Source organism: Zingiber officinale, chromosome 7A (assembly GCF_018446385.1).
Source record: "Zingiber officinale cultivar Zhangliang chromosome 7A, Zo_v1.1, whole genome shotgun sequence".
Lineage (NCBI taxonomy): Eukaryota > Viridiplantae > Streptophyta > Magnoliopsida > Zingiberales > Zingiberaceae > Zingiber > Zingiber officinale.
Genome location: NC_055998.1, coordinates 38,142,706 through 38,161,251, shown reverse-complemented (window position 1 = coordinate 38,161,251; position 18,546 = coordinate 38,142,706). Strand labels below are relative to the sequence as shown.

The following is an 18,546-nucleotide window of genomic DNA, read 5'->3' as shown; positions in this document are numbered from 1 at the left end:
ATGAACACATACATACTCCTATAGACCTGCATGCACCTCTTCATAGATTTAAGTATTGAGGGCAGCTGTGGTAGATTTAGGTTGGCACTTCCATAGAAGCAGCAAGGACTTCCACCCCTCTGATTATCGGATTTCTCAAAAGCTTGCAAATAGGTACAGCCATCAACCACCAACTTTCCTGGCTGTAAAATTTGGCTCTTAGCTTTAGTATCACTTTTTGTATTGGAATTGCCAAAACTAAACCTAGATTTGAGCATCAGCAGACTTCACACTATTTACCTTATGTTGGTTAAAGACCTTGCTCAATCCATATTGATAGGTAGACTTCACAGTTATTTGAAATTAGCTTTAGCAGGACCTTTCTAATTGGCCTAGCCTAATTGCAATAAGTATCTTATGAATTATAGGAGAAAGTTCAAAACAGAATATGCTAACCATACAGTTTGCAACTTCTTTTATTTTTTAAACTGGAACCCAAACCAACACTCAAAATTTGTGTTTGGGCATAGAGACCACATGTACCATTTCCATTTCCAATATTAGCACCTAATCTTCACCCACTGGGTAGGTTTCTTCCTCTGTACCCGCAAAATAATACATCAGCACCATCTGTTTGGCTTCAACTACTCTAAAACATTCAGTCCACACAAGGAATCAACCTGCCATATCTACACATAGTTCTAATAATCATTGATTCATTGCACATAAACAATGATGTTATGGCACCCCCAAAGAAATCAGCCAAGAATCAAGATGATATCTGGGTAAATAAGGTGCAATCGACGAGAGAATAAAAAATGAATTAGGATAAATCAAATTTCTCTCCTAACATTAATTATACCGTAAGTCATTCTGCCTGTGTTTGTCATTATTTGGAAATTTAACATCACAAGACAATTCGTATTTTCCAAATTCCAATCCATGTACTTAGTATATTGGTGACAAATTATCCTAGTATTATATTGATTTGGAAATTAAGATATAATGCCAGTTCCCACATTTCCTTACCAACCTCAGATAGTTTCCAAATGGTACTGAACATTTGATTACGGGTGGCAATTTTTAGCCCGACACGAAAATATGATCCGAACCGAACACGAAAAATCCGGTTAGGGTTAGATTTTTTTGGATTCGGGTCGACCTGATTGGCACGATTAATAAATGGGTCGGTTCGGGTCAACCTGAAATGACCCGATTACAACCCGTGAACCTAGGTCTTTTCGGGTCGGGTTCGGGTTGAGTTTGGGTTAAGATGAATATGTTTTTATAAATGAGTTATTTCGGATTGGGTCCGATTCATGCTGGATTCGGATTGTGGGTCATTTCAGGTCGGTTCGGGTCAAATACAACTAAACAGGTTGGGTTCGGGTCGAACAATTTGACCCGAAATATTAATTAGGTCGGATTTGGATTTTGATATTCTAACCCGTCAACCTGCCAATTTGAACCTGCCAACCTGAATCCGATCCGAATTCCCACCCCTACATTTGATGAACATAAGCATGGCATTTGTATTATGTTTTGGCTTAGTCATGAGAGGATCAATCACTTCATAGTTGCTCCTGTTCGTCATATTCTTTTAAAATTTGGTCACTAATTCGGTAACTAAGATTTTAATATTTTTTAATATAGAACTTGTGACAAAGGCATTTCTAGGAACTTATTGACCATACACTCTGCTATACCAGTCAATTTCCTATAAAAAGGTTCAAATTTAACAACTGAAACAAAAACAAGAATTAAAAAGATTGCACAAAGAAAGACAAGTTGCCACATAAAGTATAATTCCCTTCCTCATCATATACTACACTATACATAGACGCATTTAACATTTTCAGGGATCTATTTGTAGGAGTTTAATAAAAATGAAGAAGCTCATATGCACAGAACATTAACTAACCATCTTCTTGGCTTGGGAACTGACTAATGTCTTTGGCACACTTCACAGCCATTCTAATTGCTCTAGCTTCAAATGCTTCCAGTATAACTGAAGGTTTCAGCCAGTCCTCAGCTGCATATGAAGATAAGGATTGCAACTTATTGAAAGAACACTTAAAAGCTAGTGAAACATCCTAGATGAAGATCAATGCAATGTACTTCTCCATAAGCCAGTGTCACCAAACATACATAAAACATGATTTAGACATTTATTTTGCAAGTACCATAGCTACACTGCCATCTTTCACTGCTCTTAGCACATTAATTCACTACAAAGCACACCACATCAAATCCAACATATATTTTTTAATAGTTTACGAGAAGCGAGCGAACTATAAAATAACAAGGTTGCATGGTGGTGAACCTCTGCTAATGAATGACTGGAAATAAATCCTTGCTTTGAACAAATTATTATACTGAAAAAAAAGATGTCGAATGATGACCTGTGAGAACATCACATTTGCTCTGCATCAAATGCTGTATTCTTCCCATATATGCTGTTGTACCAACAGGCTGTTTCCCAGTACCTAGTTGAGAAATAGTCTTCATAAGGAACCTTGCCACCTGAAATAAGAAATATAAAAGAAAAAAAAATTAAAGGTCACTAATTTTTTTTATGAACTATAATGTGGCATGAGGACCACCAGAAGCAGCATTATGAAATACTCTAATTTATGCTACCAATGAAGTCAGCTATTTTAAAGTGCTGTACATATTGAAAGAAACAGCAGATCACAAAGATCAAGTTATCATATCTTTCAAAGCACATGAAGAACAGCCATACACCAAATGTGCACAACTATATTCAACATAAATCTCCTTGGTGTTGTCGAGAATATAGATTATTTAGGAAAGCTCTGAGGTGTAAATTATTCCAGCCAGCTGTCTTGATTATTCTTAGCAAGTTTTGGTTATTCTTAGCAAATTTTAATAATTCTTAATTGTTTGCCTAAATCACAGTGATTATGCTGTAAATTATTGAGCTATAATTATACTGTAAATTATTATAAATACAATCTCAATAGAAGAGATTATTATTCCCTCAAGTCATCTCTTTCAAGTTGGTATCAGAGTCATCCTTCCCTGTCCTGAAATTTCTTTGTGCCTTAAGCCAAAACCATGTCTGAACACTCCAGCGAATCCACCACCATTCCTCAGTCCTCCTCACATCCTACCCAGATAACCACCATCAAGCTGAACGGCGACAACTTCTTACGATGGTCGCAATCAGTGAGAATGTATATTCGGGGCCGAGGAATGATGGGCTATTTAACGGGTGAAAAGAAAACTCCATCGGAAAAAGACCCAATGTATGCTACATGGGATGCCGAAAATTCCATGGTAATGACATGACTCGTAAGTTCCATGGAAGAGGAGATTGGCGCAAATTATATGTGTTTCCCTACGGCATTTGAATTATGGGAAAACATAAATCAGATGTACTCTGATTTGGGAATCAGTCCCAAATCTTTGAATTGACTCTCAAACTTGGTGAATTGCGGCAAGGAGAAGAACCAGTCACTAAGTATTTCAACTCCTTGAAGAGGATCTGGCAGGACCTTGATCTCTTTGATGCATATGAGTGGAAGAATGTTGAAGATGGACAGCACCACAACAAAACAGTGGAAGATAGTTGTATCTTCAAATTTTTGGCTGGCCTCAATATTGAGTTCGATGAGGTAAGAGGAAGAATCATTGGTAGGAGACCACTACCAACCCTCGGTGAAGTCTTCTCCGAAGTTAGAAGGGAGGAGAGCCGGAGGAATGTTATGCTTGGCAAGAAAGGACCTACGACTATCATTGAAGGTTCTGCCCTTACCTCTACAGGCTCAAACATACGCAGAGGCACTGCCAATCTACGTAAACCAGAAGAAAATTCAGTTCTGTGGTGCGACTTTTGCAACAAGCCACGTCACACCCAAGAAACCTGCTGGAAAATTCATGGCAAACCCGCCAACTTTAAAGGTAAATCAGGAGAGAAAAATGAGCGTATCTTTCCCACTGCGAATGAGGCAATGACTACTGCTAGCACCATCACAAAAGAGCATCTGGAGCAACTTCTAGCACTGTTAACTTCAAACTCATCATCCAGTACTCCTAATGTTTATGTGGCGCATACAGGTAACGAAATAATTGCCTTTTCGTGTGGCTTCGGAATTTCTGCTCCATGGATAATTGATTCTGGAGCATCTGATCATATGACCAATTCCTTGAAATTGTTAAAATTATACTCACCCTGTCCTAAAAATAAAAAGTTAAGATTGCAGATGGAAGTTTTCACCTATTGTCGGAAAAGGTTCAGTACAAATTTCTGAGAATATAGATCTTAAGTCTGTTCTCTATGCACCTAAACTTACATGCAATCTTCTTTCACTCAATAAATTATCCAAAGACTCTAACTGTCGTGTAGTTTTTTGTGACTCTCATTGTACCTTTCAGGACCGGAGCTCTAGGAAAACGATTAGCAGTGCTAAAATGGTGAATGGTCTTTACTACTTTGAGGACATTTTACCTAGTAAGGAAATTGTTCAAGGACTTAGTAGTATTAGTTCTCTTTTTGTTTATGATCAAATAATGGTTTGGCATTGCCGTTTGGGTCACCCTAGTTTTTCATATATGAAACATTTATTCCCTGATTTGTTTAAAAATATGAACCTCTTAGATTTTCAATGTAAAAGTTGTATTCTTGCAAAAAGTCCTCGTAAAACATATGTCTCTAGACCTTACCTTGAATCAAAACCTTTTTTACTTATTCCACAATGATGTGTGGGGACCCTCAAAGGTAACTACATCATCGGGATAAAAATGGTTTGTAAGCTTTACCGATGACCATACTCGACTCTGTTGGGTATTTTTGATGAGAAACAAAAATAAGGTTGAGAAAATTTTTAAAGAATTCTACAATTTGATTGAAAATCAATTTCAAACAAAAATGAGCATTTTGAGAACAGATAATGGCACAGAATATTTCAATCAATCTGTAGAAACTTTTTTGAGACAAAAAGGCATCTTATATCAATCAACCTGTCCTGATACTCCAGAACAAAATGGAGGAGTCTCTGAAAGAAAAAATAGGCACTTACTTGAAGTTGCTAGGGCCATAATGTTTTATATGAATATTCCAAAGTACTTGTGGGGAGATGCAATTCTAACAGCAACTTATTTGATTAATAGGATGCCTACTAGAGTTTTAAAATACATCACTCCGTTGCAATGTCTGAAAAAGTATTTCCCTGAATCTCGCATCAATTCTGATTTACCCCTTAAAGTATTTGGTTGCACCGCTTATGTACACATACCTAAGAGATCACGGTCAAAATTATATCCTAGGGCAGAAAAATGTGTTTTTATAGGCTATGCTGCAAATCGCAAAGGCTACAAATTCTTTAATCCTCTAAAAAAACGGTTCTTTGTAACAATGGATGCCACTTTCATGGAAATCATACCATATTTTACCAAAAATTTGATTCAAGGGGAGAATCTAAGGGAACCAAATTTTTGGGATATAACTAGAACTCTTCCAAATTTGGTTATTGACCAGCCTCCAAAATCTCAAAATGAAAATCATGGGGAGTCCGAACCCATAATTGTCAACCATGAAATTGATCTATCAGAAAAAGAAATACTTCGAATGGAAAAAAACCGAAATATTCTTGAACCTTTGGCTTATTCTAGGAGAAATGTCCTTGGAAGACGTAGAGATGAATTACCATTCAAGCACAAGCCTCATTGGAAGCCCCGGGCGAAGGAACTCTGAATACTCTAGGTACCTCTTTTTCCCCTAACTTACATGAAAACTCCACTTTACTTATTATTCTTGAGTCTACTAGTCCAACCTCAATTGTTCCGCAAGAAAATGACCTTGACAACCTTGACCTTCCCATTGCTTTTCGAAAAGGTACCCGAACCTGTACCAAACATCCCATTGCCAGATACATAACCCATGATCATTTATCCGAAACACATAAGACATTTACTATTAATATTTCAAAACTTGTTGTACCTAGAAACATTCAGGAAGCACTGGAGGACAAGGATTGGAGATTAGCAGTATTTGAAGAAATGAATGCCTTAAAGAAAAATGGTACTTGGGAAATTGTTGAAGCACCTAAAGATCAAAAGATAGTAGGGTGCAGATGACTCTTCACTATAAAGAGTAAACCAGATGGGAGCGTAGAGAGATATAAGGCAAGGCTTGTAGCAAAGGGCTTTACATAGACATATAGAATAGATTACCAGGAAACATTTGCTCCTGTCGCAAAAATTAACTCAATTCAAGTTCTTCTGTCACTTGCGGTCAATCTCAAATGACCCTTATATCAGCTGGATGTTAAAAATGCCTTCCTAAATGGAGATCTAGATGAAGAAGTACTTATGAGCCTCCCTCCGGGTTTTGAAAGAAAGTTCGGAGTCGGAAAGGTGTGTAAACTGAAGAAGGCCTTGTATGGTCTAAAGCAATCCCCAAGGGCATGGTTTGAACGCTTGGGCAAAGCTGTGAAGCGACTTGGTTATATTCAAAGTCAAGCTGATCACACCATGTTTTACAAACACTCAAAGGAAGGTAAAACAGCTGTGCTTATTGTATATGTTGATGATATCATCCTAATAGGGAGTGACTACAAGGAACTTGAAGAACTTAAAGGAAAGCTTGCAAAAGAATTTGAAATCAAGAACTTGGGAAAGTTAAAATACTTTCTTGGCATGGAGTTTGCAAGGTCCAAGGTATATTTGTCAACTAACGAAAATATGTCCTTGACTTGCTGACCGAAACTAGTATGTTGGGATGTAAGCCAGCTGAGACGCCTATGGAGCCTTACGTCCAGCTACAACCAGCAGCGGCAGAATCAGTAAAGGAAAGGGAGCGCTATCAAAGACTTGTCGGGAGACTGATTTATCTATCACATACTCGACCTGATATAGCATTTCAGTGTAGTTAGCCAATTCATGCACTCGCCTGGGTCTGAACATTTCGCCGCTGTGTATCAGATCCTAAGGTATCTGAAGAGAACACCCGGTAAAGGCCTTCTGTTTAAAACCCGGGGGCGTCTACAAGTTGAAGCTTACACTGACGCAGACCTAACTGATAGAAGGTCTACTTCGGGATATTGCTCGGTTGTGGGTGGTAATTTGGTCACTTGGCGTAGCAAGAAACAAAATGTGGTAGCTCGAAGCAACGCAGAGGCTGACTTTAGAGCCTTAGCTCATGGGATATGTGAAGTTTTGTGGATCAAGAGACTATTATTGGAATTGAAGATATCAGAGTCGGCGCCAATAAAGATGCACTGTGATAACAAAGCAGCAATTTCAATTGCACACAATCCAGTACTTCATGATCACACAAAGCATGTGGAAGTCGACAAGCACTTCATCAAAGAAAAAATAGACAATCATATGATTAGTGTGGACTATATCCCTACCATTGAACAGGTAGCTGATCTACTTACAAAGGGGCTACACAAGAGACAGTTTGAATGTTTAGTAAGCAAGCTGGGTATAGAAGATATCTTTAAACCAGCTTGAGAGGGAGTGTCGAGAATATAGATTATTTAGGAAAACTCTTAGGTGTAAATTATTCCAGCCAGCTGTCTTGATTATTCTTAGCAAGTTTTGGTTATTCTTAGCAAGTTTTAATTATTCTTAATTGTTTGCCTAAATCAGTGATTATGCTGTAAATTATTGAGCTGTAATTATACGGTAAATTATTATAAATACAATCTCAATAGAAGAGATTATTATTCCCTCAAGTCATCTCTTGCAAGTGGTGTATGTTATTTGCCAATGATATTTTGCCACTTGAGAGTATAAATAGATTAACTTGATCCTTGAGTTGGGAAACAAAACATTAAAACTAAGGATTGCTAAGTAAAAGTAAAGCTTACAATATGTAATTTCATTAGTGAGAAAAAAATATTAAGATGGATCAACATGAAATTTCCACAAGGGTTCTATGTATATTACATGTATATTAACGAAGAAGATATTAATGAAAAGATCATTAATAAGAGTTTAAAAAATTGCTGAAATGAAGAACATCTAAACCTTCTATGATCGTTGTGCACTTCCTAGGCTTTATATGACTGGTATTTCTGAAATATTTTGTGGATCAATGTGTTGGGCTATTAGGAACCATACAAAAAATTATTATAGCAAAGGTAGAATTACATGCTGGATATGGGGAGACCAACAACTCTATAGTTAAACAAACTGAAATCAACTAGAGTGGAAAATTTAAGAGGTAGGAGAGACCAAAAACTTGGTTAATGTAACAAAAGAATATTTAATTATTTGGAAAATTGATGGTGATATATCCTTCCATAGAGCCCGATGAAGAATATGTTGGTTGGATGCATCATCATCAAATTGTATTTGTTCCTACTGTTTAGAGTAAGCTACATAAATTTATCTCTTCATTGCAATTAAGATGGATGAACATTGCTGTTTAAACAATTTTAGTGTTGGCTATCAAGGCCTAATCCAATACTCAACCTCTTTTCTATCAGGACTTAGGACAAATATTGAAGTCCAAACTAATTGAAAAAAACATTAGTTTAGAGGGAAAATGAATATGGACATGAATATAGGAAAATAAATTCAGGACCAAACAGTCCATGCCTTCCTGTTATAAGTCATAAGCAAATGTTTACAACCATATCGGTAAGATACAATAATTAAATAATAAGTGTAATTGAGAAAATAACTTTATAGAATTTTTTGGGATTGTTTAGAAATTTTTTGGGATTTATTTTAAGCTTGGATGAGACGTTTTTAGGAGTAGATTTATTAGGCTAAGAGAAAATCTATTGGAATAATCATATAAGTGGGAGTTGATTGAGGAATTAACTTAGGATTTAATTAATTAAACCTAAGTTGTGATTATAAAACTTGTTTCTTTTCTTTTCCTCTCATTTCCGCCAACCACTCTCCTGATCCCCTCTCCCTCTCGCGATTTTGCCATCGCGTCTTCGCCGCTGCTCCATCATTGGATCACCACGAGAACCGGCGTCGTTGCTCCTTCATCGGTGTCAAGTTCGACCATTGCCGTCCATCCTCTGTCCCGGCTCAACACAACACCAGCCGATGTCGAGCCCCGTCCTCCCAATCTCCTTCGCGACACCGTCGCCCACACAGCGCAGCTCCTTTTGCCGGTGAGGTACTGTAGTTATTACAGTTGGCTAGCCACTCTTCTTCTTCCGATTACCTTCAAGTCGGTGCCCTAGTGTCGTCGTCGCCTCTTCGTGTGAGGCCAACTTGACGATGTCGCCGCCTTTTTGCCAACGAACCATGTAGCCGGATGAGTCTTGTGCATAGTGGCACACCTTAGAACCTCAACATTTTCACAGGCTTGGCCTTCGTAGTTGCTTGTCCTTCTTTTGTAACCAGAAGGCGGTGATTGGTGGACCATCAGACTGTTGGAGTCTCTGCGTGTTGCCTGGTAAGGAGCTACATTCCAATTAGGTAATAGATTTCATTACCTAACTAGATCTTTTTGTTCAGTTTGATTAATTAAACACTGTTAAGGTTGATTTGGATTAATTGATTCATGATGCATAGTTGATCTAAGACATGGATTAAACGATTGAATGATTTTTGAATTGGGTTGATAGAATTTGGTTAATTTCGAATAACTTTGTAGATCTATTACCATGATTTATAGTAGCATTAGTCTGATGATGTTAATTGGAATCGAATTGTTAAAATAGGTTGATTTACCTTTAAGTAATAGATAGATTGGATGGATTAATTAGTGTTGATAATGTGATTAACCCTAATTTAATCAATAAAGTAGATTAATTGAAGTTAACCAATGATTAGGATTAACTAATGATCATTTTGATTAAGGTTACCTAATTAGATTTGGGATATTGGTTAGCTAATTGATGTATCATGGAATTAGCTAAACTGTACAATTTATTACATGACTCTAATTCGAGACGAGCACTTCGACATAGGGATTGTTTAGCTCAATCTACAATTAAGGAGGGTACTTCTTCCTTGGCCTCTATAGTTCATTGAACTTAGTGCATAGTTTTTAATTAATGGATTATGTTGCTTTACCTTAAATCTACTCGTATTTATCCATGCTTGATACTTACGTTCTTGACTTTTAAGATGATCTATTTATTGCTTACACAGTCTAAGTTTTAGATATCTATACTCTGTAGAATATGTACTATAGGAGATACCATATTCACTGATTATATGCATGTGGTGTGTACACTTGTGTGGTGTGCACTATACGAGTTAACATATTGATTATGAATATGATGTAAAGTATACCCATGAATGGTGTGTACTATAGGAGATATCATGTTGATGGTACATTTGCATGTTGAGTGTGCACACATGTCTTGTGTACTATTGGAAGAATCATGTTGATTATACTTATATTGTGTAAGCACACGTGTCTGGTGTGACTATTGGAGGCATCATATTGATTATACCTATGTTGTAGTGTGCATACATGTCTGGTGTGTACTATAGGTGTTGTTACTTACTATATTTTGTTGTTTAGTAGACACCTGTTGGATCTATTCATACCTATAGACTTAGGTGATAGACAGATCATATATTGGATGTACTTATGTTGATTTGGGTTGTTGCATTGATGATGGTTGCATCTATATCATGACTACTTACATCATGTTCATCATTGCACTATATGCATGTAGACGACCATTGTCTCCCTTGTGGTATGAGCTACTTGTCAGTCATTTTTGCTGCCTATTCAGCCACTCAGGGACAGTGGAAGCTTGGAGTTGAGTGCAACTGTCCTGTCGTGCCCACTTGGCTATTATGTCTAGTGGTAGCTGAAGTCGTGCATATCCTCTTGCTATGTAGCTAGATAGTTACTTTGCATCATGTCCATCTCGGCCACATTGATGTAGTGGTAGCTTGGAGACATGAGTAGTAGTCATAGTCCTAGCTCACTCGGCCATAAGGATGTAGTGGTAGCTTGAAGTGGAGTGTAGAAGTGACGCATAAATGTGCATATGCATATAATGTGCAGTGCATCTTTTAGAGATATATTTGCATATGCTTGTGATTTGTTGCATTTGATTGAGCTATGACATGATTCATACATATTTATTTATCATACATATATATGCTGTTATATATATATATATAGGTGTTACGAGTTGTTGATCCCTAGTGGTTTACTGATCATTATACCGTGTGTGTTAGACTGGTACTGGTATGTGCATTTATTATGTCATATATGATTATGTTCTTATTTCCCTACTGAGACTATATGCTTTGATCTCCATGATCTATGTTGACCATGCCCTATCATGTCTATTACCCGTTGAGTCACCCGGGCTCATCACCCCTATGTATGTTTTATGTTCCACAGGTAACATGTAGATGATGCTGAGTCACTTGGAGAACCTGACTGTCGGTCCCACGTCATATCTGAGGATGAATTTTACTTTGTTTTATGCTTTACTCACATTTTCTTTGGATTTTATAGACTTGGTGTTGTAATAATTTGACTCAGACTTGGTGTTTAGCCATATGACTCCTTTTGTGGTTGTTAGTGATTGTTGTGTAAGCTGAGCCGACTCACAATCTATTGTCTTTGGTTTATGTGGGTTGCTCTTATATCTTCCGCTGTGTTTTTGTTTCAGCTGTATGAGCTGCTTATTATCCTGCGCGGTTCTGTATGTTTTTAGCGGTGTGGGCTGTAGTTATTATACTTGTATAACCGTGTGGCTATGTATCCAGGTTTCATACGTTGTCATAAGGGAAGTGATGTTGTCCGTTTGTCGAGTAGAGACTCCTCCGGCGCGTGACAATATCTATGACAAGTATTAGTATCTTGGATACTTGAAGATATCCTGACATAGGTTCAAAAGAGAACAATGAATTATTCAAAGAAAATATATTAAATTAGTATAGGTTTTCTGATATGGTTTAAGTAGTCTATTATACGAGAAAAGTAAATAATTTAAAAGTTGACAAGTGTTTGGAAAGAGTAATCTAGGATCTGAGACCAACACTAATCTAACACTAGCAGCAGATGAGCAGTAATCCCTTCAAGGTGCCTGACTACAAGAAGTGTGACGTCTAACGAAGATGGAAATTTGGTTATAGTGATTCATGCCTTTCGTTTGGCTTCATATGAATTGAAGTCATTATGTATAATGACAAGCTACACCTTTTGTGTAACAATAGAGAACCATCGATTAGGCATTCAAATATTCAAAATGCTATTCATTGATCAAAGAGTGCATTGAAAGATATCAATGAAGAGGGAATGTGGATGAGGGATGTTGCAATGGTGGTGGTGGGAGTGGGGAGATGGAAGCTCACGATTCATAATTCAAAGAGTGCATTGAAAGATTTCAATGAATTGGGAATATGGATGAGGGATGTTATAAAAGCACAACCTAGTTAGGTGGTCTTCAACATCTACAACGATGCATCTAGGGATAGTGTATGCTTTAAGGTCACCGAGGGTGGTTCGCTCTTCCTTTGTATAAGGATGGATGTAGGAAACACTTGAGAGCTTCATTTGCATATTAGAGAAACATAAATCGTGCAAACACGATTGCTACACCCTACCACTTCTGCCCGAGACCAAGGTTCTTGTTGGATGAAACTTGCATTATGATGGATGATCATGGGCCACCAAACTGGCATGTGATATTTAACAATTTAATGAAGAAATCCCCTTTAATAAAGTACTTCTTAGATATCCTCGAGCTTTGCTAGTTATGACATGCCCTAGGCTATTCACCTAGCCACCACCCCTCTCCTACCAATGATCCTCCAACATTATTTGCATTGTGAACCTTCATTCATATTAAATATTTAAATTTGCTACTGCTACGAGGAGTACCATCATGCAATTTTTACTCAATTGGGTGGTATTACGGCGATATGGTTGACATGGAGATCAAGCCATCAATGCCCACCAAATCACTTGGGATCTAGAAGGCCAAACGCCAACTTAATACATTTTCTTCCCCACTGATAGTGTGGCATTGATGTCTTCCTTGGAGTATCACTCCCCACTAAAGAACCCCACCCTTCTCTCTTTAACTTCTCAACAGCCACCTTGCATGATCCTAATAGTTTTCTGTTGAACCACTAATTCAATCCTCCTTGAGTACAATTGGATGTGTCACTTGGTTGTCCTTCATGCTATCAACAAGTCACTACGATCTTAAGGACATCAGTATCTCCAACTCCACTTTATGTGCCTAGACACTGGGACTGTAACGCTTTAGGATGTGATCGTGATGATTTTATTATTGAAATCATCCCTTCACTTAGGAAGTCTCTTCATTGGTTGGTGATTGGAGGCGAAGAGCAACATAACCATCCTATCCTAGGTTGTGAATATTGAATGTCACTAACTTTCACTAATGAATCTAATATCTCTAATTTTGAGATTGTGATGCTATTGGCAAAACCTGCAAACTAAGATTGCACTACAATGACTACCAACTATACATCCATTGCCAATTAGTGATATTCCATGATGGCAAATGCCAACCATTTCCATTCTCAAATGAGCCCTTGAATGATGATCAATGGTGTAGAGAAGACAAGCACAAGGACACTTGCTTTAATGCACCCACTCTTAGTGGCAAGGTGATAACGAACATTTTAGTGCATTATTTTGACCCTTATACTTAGTATTTTTATCCTCCCGTATGCTTAAATCATGTTTTATATCTTGTTTTACGAGTAGGATCTATTTTTGAGTTCATTATAATTTTTTACTAAATTTGGATATTATTTCATGATTTTATAGGGAATTAAAGAAGAACCATAACATGAGTCGAATTGAACCAATTGAACCTATTGCAAGGGTTAAGGAGAGGTTCAATTGGTGCTTGGTTCAAGTTCAAGTGAAGCTGGTTCAAATAGAGAGCTTGGTTCAACAACCCTTTATCAAAGGTTTCAAAATCAACTTGGCAAAATGAAGGCTTGGATGAACAAGGACTTCACTTGATGGGTTTCTCAACAAAGGATCACTACTTTGGCTCACGCGACGCTGACACACACCATCACCTTCGCCCCGACGCTCTTGACGCCATCTTCTCCACTGCCTTATTCTCCATCTCGCCAACAACCGGCGGACCACCTTCGCTCCACCACTGCTAGCCGGTCCTCTTCACCATCTCATCTCCTCCATCTACCATCAAGCACACCTTCTTCCTAGGGGTGAGCAATCGGTTTAAACTAAACAGACCGAACCGATAAACCGAAAACCAAACCTACCGAACTTTTTCCGAACCAACCAAACCATCATCGATAAAACTTCGCTTAATTCAATTTTCGACCGAAATAACCGAATTTTACGGTTTGGTTTGGTTTGATTAGGTTTGGTTCGGTTCAACTCATAATATCGGCTCGGTTTGGTTCCGATTTGGTTTGATTTGGTTTGGTTGGTTCCGGTTTGGTTCAACTCATAATATCGGTTTAACCAAATTTTGATTTTCAAAATTGAACCGATTAAACCGATATTTCTAAAAAAATAAATTCCCAAATTAACCGAACCGAACTTTTAACTTCGGTCGATTCGGTCTGTTAATTCAGTTTAACCGAACTTTTGCTCACCCCTACTTCTTCCTCATCCACCTCTTCCCGACGCCATTCTCAACCCAAGCCAAGCTTTCGGATTGCTTCTTCTTCAAGCTCCGACCATCTCCTCTTCGAGTTAGAAGAGGAGGGCAGCTCCTTGGCATTTGTTCCACAGCCCCTCTTCCCTTTCCTCTTCAGGTTAGAAGAGGAAAGGGCAGATTCTTCGCTTCCGACCGCCTCTTCCACTCTCCTCTTAGGGTTAAAAGAGGAGAATCTATTTCCTCCATCTTCGGCAGCCCTCTTCCCTCTCTTCTTTGGGTTTAGAAGAGGAGAGGGCAGCTCACTCCTCTATGGTAGTTCAACCTCCTTCTGAAGCTTGGGTTGATCTTCATGTGTTGGTTGGGTTGATTTCTTTATGCATTGGTTTATGTTTGTGGATTGTTATTGTTGAATGTTAAGTGCTTGTATTAATTTAACCTCCTATGTTTCAAATTGCACGCATTATGATTTAATTGACTCATGCCCAAGTGTTTGATTAAATGTCTCATCCAATAGTCAGGTTTTAGTTGATGTAATTTCTTTAGTTTAATTCTTACAATGCAGAGTTAGTGTAACGCCCCGGCCCGACCCCACCCGGACCGAACTGGGAACGCCACCGGAATTGCCCATCGGGTTGACGACTAGCTTCACAGACCACCGGAGGTCCTTTCAGCGTGCTTTGTCCTCACTCGCACGCACCCTAGAAAACTTTCCAGGAGGTCACCCATCCTCAGATTTCTCCAAGCCAAGCATGCTTAACTTTGGAGTTCTTAAGTTTGGGCTTCCGAAAAGGAAGGTGCACCTTGGTGATATGGATAGTACCATCTAACCTTTTAAGTCATACTTAACCAAAATCTCAGAACCGGGTTATTACAATCACCCCCACATAAAGACACAAAGTCCTCGTTGTATAATCATAAATCACACCACAGACAAATCTCAGAATCTCTCTCACTAGGTGGTGCCTTGGGTGCTCCCGCCACAGGCGCACTCACGGTCGCAAGGTCGCTCTGATACCATCTGTAACGCCCCGGCCCGACCCACCCGGACCGAACTAGGAACGCCACCGGAATTGCCCATCGGGTTGACGACTAACTCCACAGACCACCGGAGGTCCTTTCAGCATGTTTTGTCCTCACTCGCACGCACCCTGGAAAACTTCCAGGAGATCACCCATCCTCAGATTTCTCCAAGCCAAGCACGCTTAACTTTGGAGTTCTTAAGTTTGGGCTTCCGAAAAGGAAGGTGCACCTTGGTGATATGGATAGTACCATCTAACCTTTTAAGCCATGCTTAACCAGAATCTCAGAACCGGGTATTACAGTTAGTTAGAAGTTTTATATTTCCATGATGTTTGTTATTCATTTGAATGCAATTAGGTTAGGTTTGTTAATTGCTCTAGGTTTCTTTACATGTTTAATTTTGTTAATGCTTGCTTTGCGTTGTCTTTAATTTCCTTACAATCTTAGTTTAGGTTAGCCTAAGCTTCCTTTATTCATATTGTCTTTTATTTTAGGATTAGATTTTATTACATGTATTGATATTTCATTTCGTAGCCTTAGCACTCAAATCCAAACTCCCCATGTTCACATAAAAACCCAAAAGCAATAAATCAATCCTAAGAACTAGCATCCTATTGTCACATTCATTGGAAGATGACCTAAGTCATCTTTCTGCTATATTAGTGTAGAAGGTGTTCAGTAATTTAATTGTAATTTGATACACCCGTAGTACGACTTAAGGGGTGCTCGTATCACTAGGCTCCCTTATTCATTAGGTATCAAGACAACTGCCCCCAATACTTCCTCAAGCATGATAGATGTGTCAGCTACTTCTAGCTACTCTTTGACTTCTCAAATCATTGTGACGTGGTCAATCAGCCATAGAGATTGAGTGTTCTAACAATGGCAATGAAAGATGTGTCGTTGACATTTACTATAGTTATTTCAAGTCCCTCAGCTATACCTCCATTTGCAACTAGGAGTTGGTCATTTGATTTGTTGATGCTATAGATGTTGAAGTCCCAATTCTGGTATTGAGCGTTGACAACATTGATAAGTTCTTTTAGAAGTGTTAGTGGATCAACCTTAGATTCTCAAAGGAGAAAGATTAGAAGCAACTACGGGTCCTTGTAGACTAGGTTGGGTGACCTGCTTCTCTATTATTTACCCTCCTTTTAAAGTGGTGTTTGTGTGGTTCTGCCCCACCTTGCCCTGATAATTGCCTCACCAATTGGTCTTGTTTGTGCCCTCATTGTAGAGTGACTCAGCTGAGGGCTCTTAGACCTTTTAGATTTGAAAAAAAAATAATTTTAAATGTTATAATTATGGATTTGGTGCATTGCATGAGAAAGTAAATTTTCCACCCAAATAAGATGAAGTAATATAGAGGAAAGCTGGACAAAAGGATTTTTCCATCCCTGCCTTATTTCTGCTAAAGGAAAGAGAGAAAGTGTCCCTAAGAAAATCTTTTTTGTCACCTTATTTTCATCCACATTTCTTTCCCTCATAGGAAACATGTCCAAAAGCTATAGATACAGTTTGGTTGATAATCCCTTGGTCCGCAGGGTACTCTTCTACAATATACTATGTAAGTGTTCATTATGCTTGCCTCTTTGATTGGTCGAGGCAACATTTTTTGGTCTTCCCTTGCTAAATTGATTTAGCATTTAGCGTTGCAGTTTTGTGTGATTAAGCTTGTAATCTAATGTGATGCGTGGTAATGTGAAATGATACTTATGGCCACTATTTGATTTGAGGCCCTATTTTAGTTAAGGGTGTCCTTCACCAATTAACAACACCATAACCCCCACCTTCCATCCCCAACTTGACTAATGACTCAAGAAGGTAAATTCCTAATCTCTGTGGAAGTGTAAATAAAAGCCTACATTATCCATAGTTAAAAGCATGTAAAGCTCAATGTTGATCATCATAGCAAGCATCACTTTTCCATTGGATTTGCACTTTAGATGATCATCTGACTAACTGAAAACTAATTCTACCCCAATATCATCTGTCATGGCTAAGTTGAATGAAATAATTAGCCCATTAGATTAATAGGCATCACTTCAATTAGATTTGTACTTTTTAGTTTGATCATCTAACTAATCCTAGAACTAGGTACGCCCCAGTATCATTTGTCATTACTAGATTGAATGAGATAACTAGCCCATTAGCTTGATGGGCATCACCCACTAGCCCATAATATTAAGCCAAGTGAATTTAATAAACTCGTGTATGCCTAAGAAACCCTCTTGATTAGCCCACAATAGTAAGGTGGGACAAAAAAAAAACTACAACAATTTGTTTCATTCAAGATGATGCACTTAAGGCACTACCCCTAACTAACTTATTGCCAAGAAAACTGTGACCAATGTAATTTACTTATGAAATTAAAGCAGGTGACCATTTCCCTATCAAAGAAGTTATCTCTTCTCTATAGAAAAGATAATTAAAAAGCTTCATTTTCTATCATCATAATTCTACAAGCAGTTAGCCTGTTATTCAAGAGAGGAAAATAATTGAAATCCATATCTAAAGCCAACGCAATTGTCAAGCAAAGGCAAACCCTTGAACCTCATGAAACCTTCACATAAATTCCTGAACAGAGACTAAAAAGGAACTAACCTGCAAAAGCAAAACAATATTATCTCCTTCATACGTACAAGCAGGAACATAGACAGCAAATAACTCAGGAAGCCCACTGCTGCATAAGTAACCATGGCCTCCACACAATTTCCGACATTCTTCAATTCCATCCTAATAATTTGAAAAATTGTTAGCAAGGGTACCATGGGTAAGGAAAAAAATACATCAACATATATCTCTAGAAAACAATGTTTGTTTAAATGAACAATACATTGACATAGGAAATAGCAAAATATATTTTCTAGATAAATTCATGGATTATAAGAAATAAGTGTTCGGAAGCCATTAAAAATTCCCAGTTAACAAAATTTCTGAGGATAAATATCAGAGAGATTCATTAGGTGTAGTAATAACTTATGTTTGAAACCCAATCCAGTTCACAAAATTT

General features: G+C 38.0%; 1 protein-coding gene across 1 annotated transcript in view; it reads right to left on the bottom strand.

Annotated features, from left to right (window-relative positions):
* The window catches only part of LOC122001339 (peroxisomal acyl-coenzyme A oxidase 1-like), a 32,358-nt gene that overhangs the window by 1,297 nt on the left and 12,515 nt on the right, over window positions 1-18,546 (bottom strand). The window contains exons 10-11 of the mRNA XM_042556045.1: window positions 2,382-2,502; window positions 1,901-2,011 (exon numbers count right to left, since the gene is read on the bottom strand). Of these exons, the coding sequence (XP_042411979.1) occupies window positions 1,901-2,011; window positions 2,382-2,502 (232 nt within the window). The remainder of the gene's footprint in view (window positions 1-1,900; window positions 2,012-2,381; window positions 2,503-18,546) is intronic.